At 41.4% G+C, this 18,688-nt stretch overlaps 1 protein-coding gene and 1 pseudogene across 2 annotated transcripts; both read left to right on the top strand.

Annotated features, from left to right (window-relative positions):
- The first annotated feature begins 4,230 nt into the window (after positions 1-4,230).
- POM121L2 (POM121 transmembrane nucleoporin like 2) lies at positions 4,231-12,076 on the top strand. Its single transcript, XM_003897208.5, has one exon. The coding sequence runs from the start codon at positions 6,325-6,327 to the stop codon at positions 9,493-9,495; it is 3,171 nt and encodes a 1,056-aa protein (XP_003897257.1). The 5' UTR covers positions 4,231-6,324; the 3' UTR covers positions 9,496-12,076.
- A 2,967-nt stretch (positions 12,077-15,043) lies between these two features.
- LOC101024300 lies at positions 15,044-18,462 on the top strand (annotated as a pseudogene). The gene is made up of 2 exons (XR_002521294.2): positions 15,044-15,081; positions 17,877-18,462. The product of XR_002521294.2 is annotated as a 60S ribosomal protein L12 pseudogene (transcript).
- Positions 18,463-18,688: the final 226 nt, after the last annotated feature.

The following is an 18,688-nucleotide window of genomic DNA, read 5'->3' as shown; positions in this document are numbered from 1 at the left end:
ACCTCACCCTATACCCTCTCTCAGAATCTAGCAGTGGAGGACTCTAGAAGGACAATGGAAAGCTGGAAAAGAGAGAATAAACTCTCAATTCTGTTGTTCTCTTCCTGTTAGCATCATCCCAGCAGCACTTCACTCTGTAGCAGCAGTAAGTTCCAGCAGCAATTAGTTCACGTTTTCAGTGTTGTTTTCCACACTCCCAGAACCAACCTCATCATATCCTCTCGGAGATCACAGCACCAGCTGGCCAGTGACCCCTCCTCAGAGATCTGGCTTCAGCACTGAGTCCCTTTCTCCAAGCTTTGAGCTTCTAATAACCCCACCTCTTGCACATGTATTTCCTCAGCTCTTGGGGTGGTAGCTGTTTCATGATGTTACTACTGTTCCTTTTTGCCTTTTTAGTCTTCCAATACCCATTTTACCAATTCCACCTAATACATCCTGTTAAAATAATCAGTGTGCTCTCTGTTTTCCTTACTTGATACTAATACACCTCATGTGTATGAATCAAAAGACAAAATTTATTTTCCAGTTTTTGAACTTTATATCTATATTGTCTTTTTATTCTTTGTCTGCCTTCTTTTCCACAACTTTTGGTTTGTGATATTCATCCATATTATTGAATGTACCTGGAGACCATTCACTTTACATTGTGGTATTGTATTCCCCTGCACAGGTATATCACAATTAATTTATTTATTTTCTGGTGTTTGTTTTTGTGAATACACATTCAGATACCTTCCAGATTTTTTATATTCTAAATAATACTGCTATAAACATTCCTGTATTTGCCTTGTAGTACAAATGTATAAGCTTTCTATAAGGCAGTGGTTTCCCAAATATTGGGTTTTATAATTTTAGCTCTTGTATTTAGCTCTTTAATCCATTGAGTCAATTTTTGTATATGGTGTGAGGTAAGTGTCAAACTTTATTCTTTTGCACATATCTATCAATTTGTCCCGGCACCATTTGTTGGAAAGACTGTTCTTTTCCCATTGAATAGTCTTGGACTCTTGGAAAAAGTCAGTTGACCATAGACATAAGGGTTTATTTCTGACTTCTCAACTGCAGATTCCATTCGTCTATATGTTTATTCTTATGGCAGTGCAACATTGTTTTAATTACTGTTGCTTTATAGTAAATTTTGAAATCAGGAAGTGTGAGTCTTTCAACTTCGTTCTAGTTTTTCAAGGGTTCCATGCAATTGTAGATGCATTTTTGGGGTTGAAGAAATTCCCTTCTATTTCTAGTTTGTTGAGACTTTTTATCATGAAAGAGTGTTTAATTTTTGTCAGATGCATTTCTTCATCTTTTGAGATGATCATGTGGTTTTTGGGTTTTATTCTGTTGACATGGTGTATCACATTACCTGATTTTCAGAATTTAAAACTATCTTGCACTTCTGGGATAAATCCCACTTGGTGATGATATCTAATTCTTTTTACATGTTGTTGGATTCATATTGCTGGTGTTTTGTTGAGTATTTTTATGTCTGTATTCATAAGAAATATTGGTCTGTAGTTTTCTTGTGATGGCTTTGCCTGGTTTTGGTATAAGGATACTGGTACTGGCCTCGTAGAATGAGTTGAGAAGTGTTCCCTCCTTTTCTGTTTTTTGGAAGAGTTTGTGAAGAGTTGGTATTAATTCTTTTAAGTGTTTGGTAGAATTCAACACTGAAGCCATCTAGGTCTGGACATTTATTTGTATATAGTTTTTTTATTACTAATTTATCTCTTTATTTATTATAGATGTATTCAGATTGTCTATTTCTTCTGAAGTCAGTTTCAGTAGTTCGCATTATTACAGGGATTTGTCTGTTCCATCTAAGTTATCTAATGTTTTGGCATACAGTTTTTCACAGCATTCCTTTATAGTCTTTTTGTTTCTATATGGTTAGTAGTAATGTTCACTCTTTCATTTTTGGGTTCCAATAATTTCGGTTCTCTTTTTTTCTTGGACAGTCTAGCTAAAGGTTTGCTAATTTTGTTGATCTTTTCGAAGAGCTAGTTTTTCATTTCATTGATTTTCTTTACATTTTTCTATTACTAATTCCATTAATTTCACTGTTATCCTGAATTTTGCTTCTGTTTAGTTTGGTCTTTTTCCAGTGTCTTAAGGTGAAAACTTAGTTTACTCATTTGATATCTTTCTTCTTTTTTAATATGGGCATTTATAGCTATAAATTTTCCTCTAAACCCTAATTTACCTGAATCCCGTAAGTTTTGGTATGTTGTTTCTTTATTTTCATTTATCTGAAGTATTTTCTAATTTACCTTAATATTTCTTCTTTAACCCACTGGCTATTTAGAAATTTAATTTCCACATATTTGTGGATTTTTAAATTTCTCTGTGTTTGATTTCTGATTTCATTCCATCATGATCAGACAACATAATTTGCATTATTTCTATCCGTTTCAATTTATTTGGATTTGTTTTATGACCTAGCATAGGATCTGTCTCAGAGAATGTTCCATATGCTCTTGAGAAGAATGTACATTCTGCTGCTGTTTAATGGAGATTCTATAAATATTTGTTAGGTCTAGTTGGGTTTATAGCATTCTTCAGGTCTTGTGTTTCTCTACTGATCTATTTTGTAGTTGTTCTATTCATTATTGAAAGTGGGGCTGAGGATTCCAACTATTATTTTTGCATTGTCTATTTTTTTCTTCATTTCTGTCACTTTTGTCTTATGTATTTTGGTGTTCTTATTAATTGCATAGATGTTTATAATTATGATATCTTCCTGATGGATTAGCCCTTTTTGTCCTTACTTGTCCCTAGTAGCATTATTTGTTTTAAAGTCTACTTTTTCTATTAGTATAGCCATTACAGCTTTTTTTGGATGAAGTTGCATGACATATGTTTTACATCCTTTTACTTTCAATTTACTTGTATCTTTAAATGTAAATGGTGTCTTCTCTAGACAAAAGATAGTTGAATACTGTTTCTTTATCCACCCTGACAATCTCTGCCTTTTGATTGACTTGCTTAATATATGTACATGTAATATTATTATTACAATTATATTACTGCTATATTTGGATTTGTCTGGTATTTACTTTTTATTTTCTGTATGTCTCATGCCTTTTGGTTCTTCTATTCCTCCTATATTCCATTTTTGCATTAAGTAAATATTTTATACTGTAGCATTTAATCTCTTTGATGGTTTTTCCACTATAAATTTTGAATTATTTCTTCAGATTTATACTAACTTAATTTCAGTGAGATATAAAAATCTCACTCCCATATAGCTCTTTCTCCTATTTCTCCCTTTTAATCATATTATTGTTATACATATTACAACTATAAATATTACAAACCTAACATTATTACAATTATTACTTTATGTAATTTTATGTGTTTTAAATAAGCTGAGAGAAACAAGAGGAGAAAAAATATGTGTGTGTGTATATATATATATAAAGAGAGAGCTTATTCTATATTAATCTTCTTATTTATCATTTCTGGTTTCTTTGTTTATTCCTATAAATTTGTCTTAAGTTATTTCCTTAGCCCAGTGCAGCTTTCTTCTCACCCACCTCCTTTTGCATAAAACAAATCCAAATAAATTAGCATATATATTACATTTCTATATGCTATAGGCTCCCAGATGCATAATATGCATATTGTTTTGTACAATTACTTTTTGAATCAGTTAAGTACACATTTATACTGTCTTTTATAATTACGTGATTATCCTTACCAGTGCTCTTGTTTTAAATGTGTATTTGAATTACCATATAGTGTCACCTTCAGTCTGAAGAATTTCCTTTAGTATTTCTAAGACAGATCTTCTAACAACAAATTCAGTTTTTGTTTATGTGGGAATGTCTATTTTGCTTTCGTTTTTGAAAGGTAGCTTTGCTAGATATAGAACTTTGGGCTGACAGTATTTTTTGTTGAACACTTTGAATATCTTATCCTGCCGGGCGCGGTGGCTCACGCCTGTAATCCCAGCACTTTTGGAGGCTGAGGTGGGTGGATCACGAGGTCAGGAGATCGAGACCATCGTGGCTAACACAGTGAAACCCCATCTCTACTAAAAATACAAAAAGATTAGCCAGGCGTGGTGGCAGGCGTACAGGCAGGACCTGTAGTCCCAGCTACTCTCGGGAGGCTGAGGCAGGAGAATGGTGTGAACCTGGGAGGCAGAGTTTGCAGTGAGCCAAGATTGCGCCACTGCACTCCAGTCTGGACAACAGAGCGAGACTCCATCTCAAAAAAAAAAAAAAAGAGAGAGAGAATAAGAATATCTTATTCCACTGCCTCTGGCCTCCATTGTTTCACATGAGAAGTCAGTCATTAATTTGTTTAGGGTTCTTCTGTAAGTGATGAGTCATTTTTCTCTTACTACTTTCAAGATTTTCTCTTCGTCTTTGTCTTTCAGTGCTTTTACTTGACATGTCTCTTTGTGGAACTCTTTGTATAATCCTATGTAGAATTCGTTGAGCTTTCTGGATGTGTAGATTAATGTTTTTCAATTAGATTGGGAAGTTTTCAGCCACTCTCTTTGACAATTTTTTCTACTCCTTTCTCTGTCTCCTTTCCTAGTGCTTTCATTTTGTGTATGTTGGTGTGCTTAATGGTATTCCACATTTCTTTACCTCCTCTCCTGAAACCACTGTTGCACTCTCTTTGCTATCTCTATTGTTTTGCCTTTTCCGGACTGTCATGTATTTGAAGTCATATGTAGCCTTTTCAGATGGTTCCATTCACTTAGCAATGTGGGTTTTAGGTTCCTCTATATCTTTTCATGACTTGACAGTGCATTTCTTTTTAATGTTGAATAATATTCCACTGTATGGTTATGCCATAGTTTATTCATTTGCCTGTTGAAGGACTTCTTGGTTGCTTCCAATTTTTGCAATTATGAATAAAACTTCTATAAACATTCATGTGCAAGTCCTTATGTGGACACTCACTTTAAGCTCATTTGGATGAACATATGGATTGTGGTGGTTGAATTGTATTGTAGGACTGTGTTTTAGCTTTGTAAGAAATTGCCACAGTGTCCTCCAACGTGGATGTACCATTTTGCATTATCATCAGTAATGAATGAGAGTACCTGTTGCTCCACCTCCTCCTTAGCATGTGGTGTTTTGAATTTTAGCCAATTGAATAGGTGTGTAGTAATATCTTACTGATGTTCAATTTTTAATTATAGTATCTTACTGATGTTTAAATTGCAATCAGTAGTATTTACTGATGTTTAGTTATATATAGCTAAACATTGACATATAGCATATGTTTAGCATCCTTTTACACTGTTTACCATCTGTATATCTTCTTTGGCGGGGTTTCTGTTCAGATATTTTGCCCATTAATTTTTTACCTTATTATGAGTTTTAACATTCTATGTATGTTTTGTATACCAGTGCTTCAGCAGATACATACCTATTATGCAAATATTTTCTCCAGTCTGTGGCGTGTCTTTTCACTCTCTTAACAGTGCCTTTCACAGAGCAGAAGAGAACAGGAGGTGGCCTGAGCAAGGGACTGAGCCGAGTGTTTGTGGAGGGCTCAGGTTCTGGGCCGTAAGACGCGATTTCCCGTTCGTCCACTCCGGATCTCTGAGGCCACTCCTGATGGCAATCGCCATGAGTTTTCCAAGTGCGAACAGGAAGGAAACCTGGATTTGGCCGCTGGGAGACACAGGTGGACCTCAAAGGTGGCTGTGCGGCAAATGACTGACATCTACTGGCAGCGTCAAGAGCTGCAGAAGGGGAGAAGCGCGGGGATCTTCAATCAGGGGCCTTCCCGACTGCTAGTGCCACAAATGCCATCCGGACGGCACAGGTACACCGGTCCAGACCTCCAGTCCTGCGCACCTGCGAAAGCCGCCCGCACTCACCCCGCGGGGCGCGGATAGTGCTCCCCACTCAGACTCAGGGGATCCCGCGGGCAGACAGATCTGCACCGGGGCCCTGAGCCCTCTGAGCCTGTACCTTCGAGGCCCATAATAGTCGCAGCCTGGAAACTGTGCACCCACTCGATTCCAGCTCCGCGCCACTTGGTGAATCCGGACCACAGGGTCCCAGACAGCCGCTGCCGACGCCAGGGGCGAGGGGCCGTGCGCTTCCTCTCGAGTTCCTCTCCCCGCGCCAAGTACTGTAACTCGCTGCAGAGAGAGCAAAACGTCTGACCGCCCCGCTGAGGTCTCAAAACAGCTAAGCAAGTTACCGGGACTGCTGAAGTCCCGCGCGTCCCCCGTTCCCGCGGGTGCCGGGTCTGGAGAGTGCCAAGCGCCCTGAGACTCGCGCTTTCCTCGCGCGTGAATCCCAACGGTCAACCGAACACTGCGCTCTTCGACTCGGTCCGATTGTGCAGATGTCCGAAACCTCGGAAGCCAAAACCTTGCTTGAAGCCACTGACTGCGCCTCATATCTCCTCATGGGCAGTTTCCTGAGCAAGCTGGGACTTTCGCCCTCATCCCCAGCCCAGGTGCGCGCCGACTTGCCCGAGAGGCCCACGAAACGCCGGCCAACTCAGCCCCTTCACCAAGTTCATCGGGTTCAGTTCGTCCACCGCGCCCACCCTGCCCCACGGTATAGACCTGTGAGGAGGTCGCCAAACCTGGATCCTGCCAATCCAACCACGTGGCTGGCCAACGAGGCTTGGAGGCGCTTTCCCATGAAGAAGTCCCAGAATTCCACCCTGGGGCCTCTCCCTTCAGACTGGTGGGAAACTTACTTAAAGCGGACTATTTGGTCTCTTCGACATCCTAGGCCAATTTGGAGCCCAGTGACCATCAAGATCACTCCTCCTGACGAGAGGGTGTCCCCTTCCACTTCTCCTGAAGATGTAATTGCCCTTGCAGGACCCCCACCCTCTGAGGAGCCCTCAGATCCGTGTTCAAAGGAGACAGTGTTGAGGGCCCTCAGAGAGTGCAGAAAAGGGAAAGGGAGGTTGGAAGAACCACTATTCCCTGAGGGCTTGGACAGTAAGAGAAGGAGTCCAGAGACCAGACCATCTGCATTTAAGCCTCTGATGAAAAATGGAACCCTCACTTCTTTTGTGCCCAGGCCTGGGCCGCTGAAGAGAAGTCTCCATTCCTGGAGCTCGGATCACAGCTTGACTAAGAGACCCAGTTGCTCCTCCATGAACTCCTTGGCCAGCATATACAGAGGTGGCCCCCTCAGCTCCAAAAGGAATGCTATTTCCAGCTCTTACAGCTCTTCCAGAAATTTCTCAGACCCTTGGAAAAGAAGTATTCCCAGTGTATCATTCGAGACACCAGAGTGGCCAATAAAAAAGAAAAAAATTGATCATCGGCCTTACTCTCCAGTCCCACTGGTATCAGATTTTGAGTCCTCAGGAGCATCTGGAAGTTCTGGGCAGCAAAATCAAAAGATTCCACAGCTGCCGTCTAGCCCTGAGAACCTGCTGTCGGAGATCCCGCTTCCCCAGCTTGGTTATGCGGTCTCTGATGAGGACTTGACCTTGGGGAAGAAAACTGAACTACAGCGGAGCAACAACGCGAGAGAAGATACAACTGAGGTCACCACAGACCCTGTCCCTGAGACTTGGCTTGCTATTCAGCCTTCCCTATCTCTCACTCTGCCTTCTTCGGAAACAGATCTAACCCAGGGAGCGAATCCTCAGTTGCAAAACTTAACAAAAATGCAGAAGTCTCTAGGTCCACTGACCTCCCCACAGTCCACCGGAGAGGCAACCAGTGTGGCCCATTCTCCTTTGAAGACACCCAGCCTACCAACCCCACCAGGGTGCTCACAGTCAGAGCTCCTTCCAGGCACCTCTCCAGACTCAAAGCCCACAGCTACTTTCATCCTGCTGACCCCCACCTCTCCCACATCACCAGTTACTGACACCATCTGGCTGCCTTCAACCTTTCAGGCTGACAGGTCTCCCATGCCCCCAGACCCACCTGCACCACCCACCATCCAAAGTACTTTGCTTGGAATGGTGAGTAGCCCAACTCCCCATCTTTCCGCATCTGCACCTCCTGATGCAACTTCTGTTCACCTCATGTTAAAACCGATTTTGGGGCCCCTGCGCAATAGCGAGATTGGAGGCTCCTCATATTCCAAAATTTCAGTCACAGCTGCAGCGTCTTTAAGCTCTTCCCTCTCAACAACTCAGGGCACCTTAACTCCTACCTTCAAGCCTATCTTTGGCAGCATAGATCCACTTAAAACTATGCCCATGATAGCTCCTTTCTCCTCCAAGCAGACCCCTCCTCCATTTACTCATGCTTCTACCCATCATTTCCATGGCCTGGTCAAGGCCACCACTGTGGTCATGCCCACCACCCTAGCCAGCACATCTAAAGACTCTGTTTTTAAGCCACCTTTGGATTTTGGTGTAGTGAATGTTACAGGTGCCATAGGCAACACTTATTCTGTCCCTTCCACTTGCAACACTTTCCTGCTTAGGACTGCTCAGGCCTTCAGAGCCGACTTCACCCCAGCCACAGGATTCATTTTCCCACCACACCACCGCCCTACCATTCCTACTGTGCACACAGTCACCATCTTTACCCAGGTCCTTTCCAGTGCTGTCCAAATATCCCCTAGAAGCAGCACTGCTAATTTCAGGAGTGTGGGCAGCCCTCTGCCCGCCTCAGCCCTAGTATCCACGAACTGGCCTGCATCATCCCCCAGTGTCTCCAGCCTGACTCCAGCAATCACAAGTCCCTTGGGATCAAGCTCAAGGCCACCTTTCCCACTATCCCAAGGAGCTAATCTCCAGCCTGCATTTGGTGCCACAGATGGACAGAAACAAGGGCCTTCCCAGCCAGCCCTTACTCCAAGTGTCAGTAGCTCTTTTCTTTTTGGGAGCTCAGCAGTGGCATTGCCAACCCCAGTGCCAACTCCAGCTCAACCAGCCTTCATCAGTACCACACAGTCAGCCTTGGGGTGTTTGATACCCTCAGCCTCCACCTCTCAAACCCCTGCCAGCACCTGGCCAGGCATTGGCAGCATTCCAGCAGGTTTTCCCATTAGTCAAGCTAGTACAACTGGGTTTAGAATTGTAATTCAGACCCACCAAAGTGGGGCTTTTGGCTCAGTGTTTGGCAGCAGAGCCCCACGACCTTTCGCTTTTGGGGGATTCGTGACCCCTATGGACTGTGATGAGTCTGGGATTAGAATGACTGGCCCAGACATGAGCTCCACCTCCGGAGCTTTCAGCATTGGAGCATTGCCTAGTGGGACTACCAGTACCATGATCCCATATGGAAAAGGCTGGAGCCAGAACACTCAAGGCCTGCCCAGCCACAGCACAGCTTTTGCCTTGGGGAGAGCCAGCATTTCTGCAAGAAAGATTATGGCCCCCATTGCTCAAAGCACCCCAGTCCCTGGACAAGCTAAGGCAGGCAGCAGTGTTGACTTTGGGATGCCTTTTCCACCTGCCCAGGGCTCTGTTGGGAGAGGACCTTTTAGATCATCAGCCTCTTCATTTTCCATGGGCACAAAATCAAAAACCTCAAAGAATCGGGAACAAGGGCATTCCCGAAGGCATCATGCCTACAAGAAGTAGCCTGTGTTCCCTGTCACTTGCACCCTGATTTGGACCTCAGTATTGTTTTTGAAAAACCTCAGTGTCTTCCAATTTTCTAAAGTAAACATACTTCAGATCTAAAGCTGGAGCTTTAGATGTTCACACTGTGTGTACTAATCTACATCCTTGAAGAACGTGAAGGACTAAAGCATCTAGTGGTGATTGCAGATTGAGGCCAGGTGTTCCGTTGGACTTGAACAGAACCTCGCCTTCCGCTTCCTGTCCACTCCTCTCTGTGTCAGGTGTGCAGCATGCACATCAGCAGGATCTATAATATCCAGACTTTCCAAACAAGTTGAATGTCTATCAGTAAGAACATTTTTTCATACATCCCACCATCCCTACTGCTGGTAAACGCTAACATGTTCTCTGTCAGTCACTATACATTGTCTTTTTGAGAGTGTCACTTAAATGGAATCAAACAGTATGCAACCTTTGGAGACTGGCTTCCTTCACTCAGCATAATTCCACTGAGATTTATGCAAGTTGTTACTTATATCAATCATTTATTTCTTTTATTGATGATTAAAAATCCATTTTTAATTGTATTCAATTGTATGAGTGTACCACAGTTCATTTATCCATTTACCTGTTGAAGAACATTTATTTCCATTTTTTCTCGATAATAAGTAAAGTCACCATAAACATTCATGTTCAGGTTTTTGTGTGAACATGTTTTCATTTCTCTAGGAAAATTTCTGGGAGTGGTATTGCTGGGTCATATGATAAGTGTATATTTAACCTTATGAGAAACTGTCAAACTACTGAGTTAATGAGAATCCTATGAGTAGGCACTGTTTCAGTCATTATTTTGCAGATGGGGACAGAATAATGAGGAAGCCAAGTAGTTTGTCTAACGACACACAGTGAGAAAGTGACAAAGGCATGAATTGCGTCTGGGGTGTTGGCCAGGATGCAGAGAAAACAGTGTACGTTGGTGGTAGAAATGTAAATTAATACAGCCATTATGGTAAATGGTATGAAAGTTCCTCAAAAAACTAAAAATAGAACTGCCATATGATGCCCCAATCTCACTTCTGGATATATATTCAAGGAAATTGAAGTCAATGTGTTGAAGGGATATCTGCACTCCCATGTTTATTGCGGCATTATTCACAACAGCCAGGATATGGCATCAACCTAAATGTCTGTCCATCAATGACTGAATGGATAAAGAAAATGTGGCATAGATACACAATGAAATATTATTCAGCCTTAACAAGAAGGAAATTCCGTCATTTGCAAATGTGTAAGATGAACCTGGAGAACATCATGCTAAGTGAAATAAGACAAGCACAGAAAGCAAATACCACATGATCTCATTTATTTGTGGAATCTAATATAGTTGAACTCATAGAACTAAAGAGTAGAATGTGGTTACTGGGGTTGGGGGAGAGGAAGGGAATGAGAGATAGATAGGAGGAATAAGTTTTGAAATATATTGCACAGCAAGGTGACTATAAGTCAACAAAAATGAATTGCCTATTTCAAAATAAGAGAGTAAATTTCAAATGTCCCACCATAAAAAATGATAGGTAATTCAGCTCCTCTGGGTATGAAAAAATAAAAGATAGGCAAGGGAACATATCCAGCACCTGATTTAATTTAATTAACTAGCTTGATTTAATCATTCCACACTGTATACATATATGGAAACATCAAAACATCACACTGTACCTCATAAATGTAGACAATTATGATTTGTCGATGAAAAATAATTTTAAATTTTAAAAAATTGTTGCTAGGTAGTTTGGCTCCAAAGACTGTGCTCCTCACCCCTCATTATGGGACTTTCCTGGAGTAAAGGGTAGTGGTAAAAGTATAATATAGTCCAAATCTAGGCTGACACGTGGCTCACCTCACATAGGAAAGTTTCCCAATCACTCTGTGCCTTTTACCTAATTAATAGAGAATAACTCAAAGGAAAATTAAGCATCTTAAGCCCTTAGACTAGTAGTTGAATACAGGGAGGAAACAATGCCTCTTAGCTGATAGTACATTCCATAGTCCTCTTTCCGGACACCCAACACCTACGATGTCTTCAACTTTCCTCAGTGTAGAAAGTATGATATAAATGTGGGTTATTTTCAATCTACCCCTGGAAGGCAGTCATTTTCCTTAGTCAAGAGTTAATAATCTAGGAATGGTCCAATTGCTTCAGCTCTTTTTTCTGGATCGATAGCAGACACCATGCTGGTTAGTCTAAAGAATGTCAAAACTGTGTTTACAACTGTAAAATTAGTGATATATTAATCAATGGACATTGAAAAGAGGTCATGATAAAAATTTATGGTATACAAGATGCGGACTGGCTACATCAGCCATAGTCCAACAAAATATAACACAAGCCACAAATGTGAGCCAGGTATATAATTTTAAATAGTCTAGAAGCCACATTAAATGGGTGGTGATATGTATTATTTAATATACTCAAAATATTATTTTAACATTTAATTAATTTGAAAAAAATTAGAGTTTTTTCACATAAAGTGTACAAAATCTGTTGTGTATTTTACATTTACATCCATCTCAAGTTCAGTCACATTTCTTTCCTTCTTTTTTTTTTTTTTTTTTTAGAGACAAGGTCTCACTTTGTCATCCAGGCTGGAGTGCAGTGGTGTGATCTCGGCTCACTGCAGCCTCGACCTCCCGTGCTCAGGTGATCCTCCCACCTCAGCCTCCCAAGTAACTGGGATTACAGGCACGCTCCGCCATGCACAACTAATTTTTTATGGAAACGAGGTTTCACCATGCTGCCCAGGCTAAGTCTAGCCACATTTCATGTGCTCAATAGCCACTGTAGATAACAAGTACATGAATAGTGCAGGTCTAAAACGTTTTAGAGTTGCTTCTTATCCTTCATCAACACAGCATAAGAATATGGCAAGACTTACAGCTTTCTCCCTTAAGGAGGGCACCCCAGGTTCAATCCCCAAAGACTCTGTATTCAACAATTATATTACAAGTCTTCTTACTGGCTAGTACTCTAGCTTAAGGAAACAGAATAACTCCTCTTGAATGTTGTTGTGTTTACTTCAAGTGAAACTGTCATGAAAGATATGACTGGATTCTCTAAAAGAGAGAATGCTGGAATTTAATGAAATTAAAGGACTGGTTAAAGAATAGCTATAAATTGTTTGGTGCCTTTGTATGTGTGTCTATATGTCTATCTATCTGTGGGTTTGTGTGTGAGCAGCTGCCCTGTATGTGTTGATTTCCCCACCAGTAGTTTTAACTGACTTCCCCACCATTGCCACAGAAATAGCCTGACTCTCTTTACTCATTTTCCAGGGACCTCAGGATATACCCTCTGCTCCACTCCTGGACTGGCATAGTTAGTACTGCACATGCCCAACCACTCACGACAATGCATAAAAGGAAGCCAAAAAGAAAACAATAGAAAAGCATACGGTCTTCATGTAGTAATTGCAGCCAGCCACAGAAGAGACCTGTCCCTACTCAGGAGATCTTTCTTTGCCTCTGAAGTCCAGATCCATGGTCCAAACAGACATGTTTTCCTGAATATTGAATGAATGAGCACCTCAGTTAAACAATAAGTATTTCTTAGTTTTCTGGAGCTCCATTTAATTTCTGTTTATTTTTTTTCTTTTGGAATTAATACATTAAAAGGAAACTTTCTTCCTATTTAGGAGAAGGCTTTCAAAATCTATCAGAGCCAGTACCCCTATTAGGTCCACCATTCTGTCATACATTAAGGCCTTTTATAAACAATCCTACCTTCCTGGGAGGAGAGCAAAGCTCAGCAAAATAGTTTTGCATTGAGAGGGTGTTATCTGTGGGAGGCACAGCTCAGGTACTTTTTCCAGATAGTGCTAGAAATTTCCTTCTGCTCCTATGGACCACTTCATTGCTCTACAACTCCATTTAGGAAGTTGTCCTCTGGTCAATTTTGCCTTAGCTCCCTGAAGTGTATATAGAACATACTTTCCTTTTTCTTGCCTTCTTTCTTTCCTTTCTTCATTTCTGCTTTCACTTTTTTTGAGTACTTTATTGAAGTATACTTTACATACATACAATAAAATGTAAAAAAAAAAAAGTATACATAGACCTCAATGAATTTTATATATGTATAATTTCATGTAATTTTGAAATTACACCATCCAGATTAAGATTGAGAAAATATCCAAATTGCATTGGGTTCCCTTATCAAGTCAATAATGCATCCTGCAAGCGAAGTTGTATTCTGACTTCTATCACCAGATGTTAGTTTGCCTGTTCCGGAACTCGATAGAAATGAAATCATAGAGTATATCCCATGGTGTGGCATTTTTGCACAACGTTATGGTTTTGAGATGTATTTATGTCATTTTAAGATTTATTTGAGTTGGGTGTGGTGACTCATGCCTGTAATCCCAGCACGTTTGGAGGCCGAGATGGGAGGATTGCTTGAGCTCAGGAGTTCAAGACCAGCATGGGCAACATAGAGAAAGCCCCTCTCTACAAAAAATACAAAACCTGAAAAAAAAAAAAAAAAAATTAGCCGGGTGTGGTGGAGCGCGCCTGTAGCCCCAGCCACTCGGGAGGCTGAAGCGGGAGGATTGCTTGAACCTGGGAAGCAGAGGAGAGGTTGCAGTGAGCCTAGATCGCCTAGCTGCCCTCCAGCCTGGGTGAGAGAGGCCATGTCTCAAAAATAATAATAATAATAATAATAATAATAAATAAAAACTTTTATGTGTATTTAAAGAGTACTTGTGTTGTCACAGAAATTCATTCTTAGAGCTAAATAGGATTCCATTTTATAAATAAACCAGAATTTGTTGGTATGAGTAAATATAAACTTACTGATTATCATCTTAGCAAAGGAAAGTAAAAGGTCCTTTCGGCCTGCTAGCAGAGTGGCGCAGCGGCAGCGTGCTGGGCCCATAACCTAGAGATCGACGGATCGTAAGCCATTCTCTGCTAGGGTGTTTATGTTAATGATCACTATTTCCCAGGATCGTGGGTAGCTTGATATAATAAAGAAAATCAGATACTCAACGTCTCCTTACTTAACGTCTTAAAATTAATTATTACTCCATCGCCCAACTTTTATAAAGGCGTTAATCGTTTTCTTTTCTCATCTGTTCTTGCAATACCTTCCCTTATCAGTCATTTCAAAAGAGAGATGACAAATATAACTTTAATTTCTAGTGGATTCGCGTTCTGTCTTCCAGTGAATATAATACACACCTATCTTTGGTATGTTATGGTTTTATAATTTTCGTACACGAGAAGGAAAAGCATTTTTTACTTCTGCTCAATAACTATGCAGTCGTCCTTTGGTATCCGTGAAAGGTTGGTTTCAGGACCTCCCGCGAATAGTAAAATCTACCAATGCTCAAGCCCTTGATGTAAAATGACCGAGTATTTGCATATAACCTATGTACACCTTCCGGCATACTTTAAACCATTTCTAGATTATTTATCGCACCTTATATCAGGGGTCCCAAACCTCCTGGCCGCGAAGCGGTACCGGTCCGGTCCGTGGAAAAATTGGCTTCTACTAAATCGGTCCCTACTGCCAAAAATGTTGTGGATCGCTGTCTTACATGATGCGAATGCTATGTAAATAGTTGTTATATCGCACTGCATAGGGAATAATGACAAGAAAATTTCTGTGCATGTTCAGTATAGACGCAGGGTTTTTTCAAGTATTTTAGATCCGCGGTAGGTTGAATCCATTGCATGCAGAACCCATGGTTACGAAGGGCCAGCTGTTTCGCATTTTTACTTGGGTTAGACTCTCCTGCTCACTGTTACTCCTTTGTACGCTTTCACACATGATTTGTAAACTTCAGATAAAGTTAACGAGAATGCTTTGTGAATTCTTCTCTAAAGCAATATATGTTAATCACGAAGACACCTTCTTTTTTTTTTTTTTTTTTTTTTTTTTGAGACGGAGTTTCGCTCTTGTTGCCTAGGCTGGAGTGCAATGGCACGAACTCGGCTCACCGCAACCTCCGCCTCCCAGATTCAAGCGATTCTCCTGACTCAGCCTCCCTAGTAGCTGGGATTACAGGCATGTACCACCACGCCTTTAGTAGAGACGGGGTTTCTCCATGTTGGTCAGGCTGGTCTGAAACTCCCGACTTCAGGTAATCCGCCCGCCTCGGCCTTCCAAAGTGCTGGGATTATAGGCGTGAGCTACCGCGACCGGCCCAAAAAGACACAATTTTTATCCCCACATACATAAACTAGAGTCATTTGGACTTTATGGGGAAAACAGAAACAAATAAGTTAAATCTGAAATGCTAGTGGGGGAAATGGAATGCATTAAATGTTTTTTAAGTTTATGCATCAGGATTCAATAGCAAAATCGGGGAGGGGAGTCTTAGTACGATATTTGCAATTTTTGTTGTTGTTGATGAGGAAATTTTTTTTTTTTTTTTTTTTTTTTTTTGACTACAGGCGCGCACTACCACGCCCACCTAACCTTTTTTTTTTTTTTTAGACGGAGTTTAGCTCATGTTGCTTAGGCTGGAGTGCAATGGCGCGATCTCGGCTCAGTGCAACCTCCGCCTCCCGGGTTTAAGCAATTCTCCTGCCTCAGCCTCCCGAGTAGATGGGATTACAGGCATGCGCCACCACTCCTGGCTAATTTTGTATTTTTGGTAGAGACGGAGTTTCACCATGTTGGTCAGGCTAGTCTCCAACTCCTGACCTTAGGTGATCCGCCTACCTCGGACTACCAAAGTGCTGGGATTATAGGCGTGAGCCACCGCTCCCGGCCTATGTTTCGTGTTTTTAGTAGAGACAGGGCTTCGCTATATTGGTCTCGAACTCATGGACTCAAGCGATCCGCCCGCCTCCGTCTCTCAAAGTGCTGGCAATTACAAGAATAAACCCCCACACCCAGCCGTGAGAAAAAAAATTTAAATTAAAGCCCTCTTTAGTGAGTCGTTACATATGGAAAAAAAAAAGTATATAAATTATTCTAAACAATGAGCACCCTAATTAATGAGAATTTACACACAAAAAAATGAATCGGACAAACGGAAATAAGATGATGAGGGGAGCATGTTTTGTTCCTTTAATCTTGCTGCTTTGAAGATATTCTTGACCCCCTAGGCCTACAATCTTCAATTTATTTTTACCCACTGACTCCAAAAAGCATTTTGACTAAATGTCCAGTCATAGGAGACTAGTTTATACCTACAGTGCGTGTACACATTGGGATAGTGTGAAACAGAGTGAATAGGGACGATATCTATTAACTTCTATGGAACAATTTCTAGAAGACATTGTTAAGTGAAGAAAAAGCAAAATGCAAAGGACTATTTATAGTACTATATTACTTTCTGAAGTGCAAGAAGAAAGGAAAAATAAGACAGACATGCAGAAGGATAAATCAGGAAGCAATGAAGTCAATTATCAATTACCTAGAAGTGTAGTGGTTGCCAGACTCTGGGGCTCACACTTTTAATCCCAGCCCTGTGGGAGGCCGGGGCGGGCGGGTCCTTGAGATCAAGAGATCAGGAGACCAGCCTGAGAGAAAGGGCAAAATCCTGTCTCTACAAAAACAAAAACAAAAACAAAAACAAAACAAAACAAAAAAAACACGAGCTATTCTGGAGAGGTGAGAGGGTGGTTTGAGCCTCCGGGAGGTGGAGGTTGCAGTGAGCTGAGATCATGGCCCTACATTCCAGCCTGGGCTGGTATTCAAGAGAATACCAAACCACGGTGTAGGAAAAGAAAGAACCAGACCAAGTTACTTTTAACTTGGGGCAGGACGAGAATTACAAACAAATCTTGGACTCTTTTTAATTGATTTTGTTTTCTGTTGTAATGTGGACAAAGCAATTTTGAAGCAATTTTAGGTGTATTATAGGATAGGGCACGTGAGTAAATGTGTTGATTTACTCATTTGAGTAAATCATTTCAGCCACTATTCTAATTGCAGAAGAGGATCATACAAATAGATGGTGGGAAGGCAAACAATAAAAATTTAAATTAAAAAAAATTTTTTAAAAGCCCCTCAGGAGATACATTAGAATTGTAAATATCTGGACGGGCACGGTGGCTCATGCAGGTGCCGGTAATTCCAGCACTTTGGGAGGACGAGGCCAGATGATCACCTGAGGTCGGCGGTTCAAGACCAGCCTGACCAATATGGAGAAACCCCATCTCTACTAAAAATACAAAATTAGCTGGGGGGTAGTGGCACATGCCTGCAATCCTAGCTACTCGGGAGGCTGAATCAGGAGAATCGCTTGAACCTGGGAGGTGGAGGTTGCAGTGAGCCGATATCACGCCACTGCACTCCAGCCTGGGCAACAAGAGAAAAACTCTGGCTAAAAACAAAAAAAAAAAAAAAAAAAAAAAAAAAAAAAAAAACCTCTCGGCTTTCGGAGGGGGCAAAGGTGCAACTGTCTTCGGTCGTCCGGAATCCGGGTTCATCCGACACCAGCCACCGAAGTTCGACCCCAACCAGATCAAAGTCGTATACCTGAGGTGAAGTCGGTGCCACTTCTGCGCTGGCCCCCAAGATCGGCCCCCTGGGTCTGTCTCCGAAAAAGGTTGGTGATGACATTGCCAAGGCAACGGGTGACTGGAAGGGCCTAAGGATTACAGTGAAATGGACCATTCAGAACAGACAGGCCCAGATTGAGGTGGTGCCTTCTGCCTCTGCCCTGATCATCAAAGCCCTCAAGGAACCACCAAGAGACAGAAAGAAACAGAAAAACATTAAACACAGTGGGAATATCACTTTTGATGAGATCATCAACATTGCTCGACAGATGCGGCACCGATCCTTAGCCAGAGAACTCTCTGGAACCATTAAAGAGATCCTGGGGACTGCCCAGTCTGTGGGCTGTAATGTTGATGGCAGCCACCCTCATGACATCATAGATGACATCAACAGTGGTTCCGTGGAATGCCCAGCCAGTTAAGCACAAAGGAAAGTATTTCAATAAAGGATCATTTGACAACTGGTGAAAAAAAAAAGTAAATATCGTTGGGTACTCATAATTATTAAAATATTCATATGTATGTGCACACGCATGTATATGTGCACATGTACATATGTGTGTGTCTATTTGCATATTTTGTATATGTGAGTATACACATGTATTTCCTAGATATTGTTGATAATCTAGAAGCAAAGATATCTTAGAAACAGTAAGTACCCCTAGACCCTGGATATTGGTCTCTAATACATTCCTCACTAAAA

The sequence above is a fragment of the Papio anubis genome, chromosome 6 (assembly GCF_008728515.1).
Source record: "Papio anubis isolate 15944 chromosome 6, Panubis1.0, whole genome shotgun sequence".
In the NCBI taxonomy this organism is placed as follows: Eukaryota; Metazoa; Chordata; class Mammalia; order Primates; family Cercopithecidae; genus Papio; species Papio anubis.
This window is presented reverse-complemented; position numbering and strand designations above follow the sequence as displayed.

Bases quoted from the DNA above. Each gene is read 5' to 3' on its own strand.
- POM121L2 (XM_003897208.5), top strand. From the start codon at position 6,325: ATGTCCGAAACCTCGGAAGCCAAAACCTTGCTTGAAGCCACTGACTGC.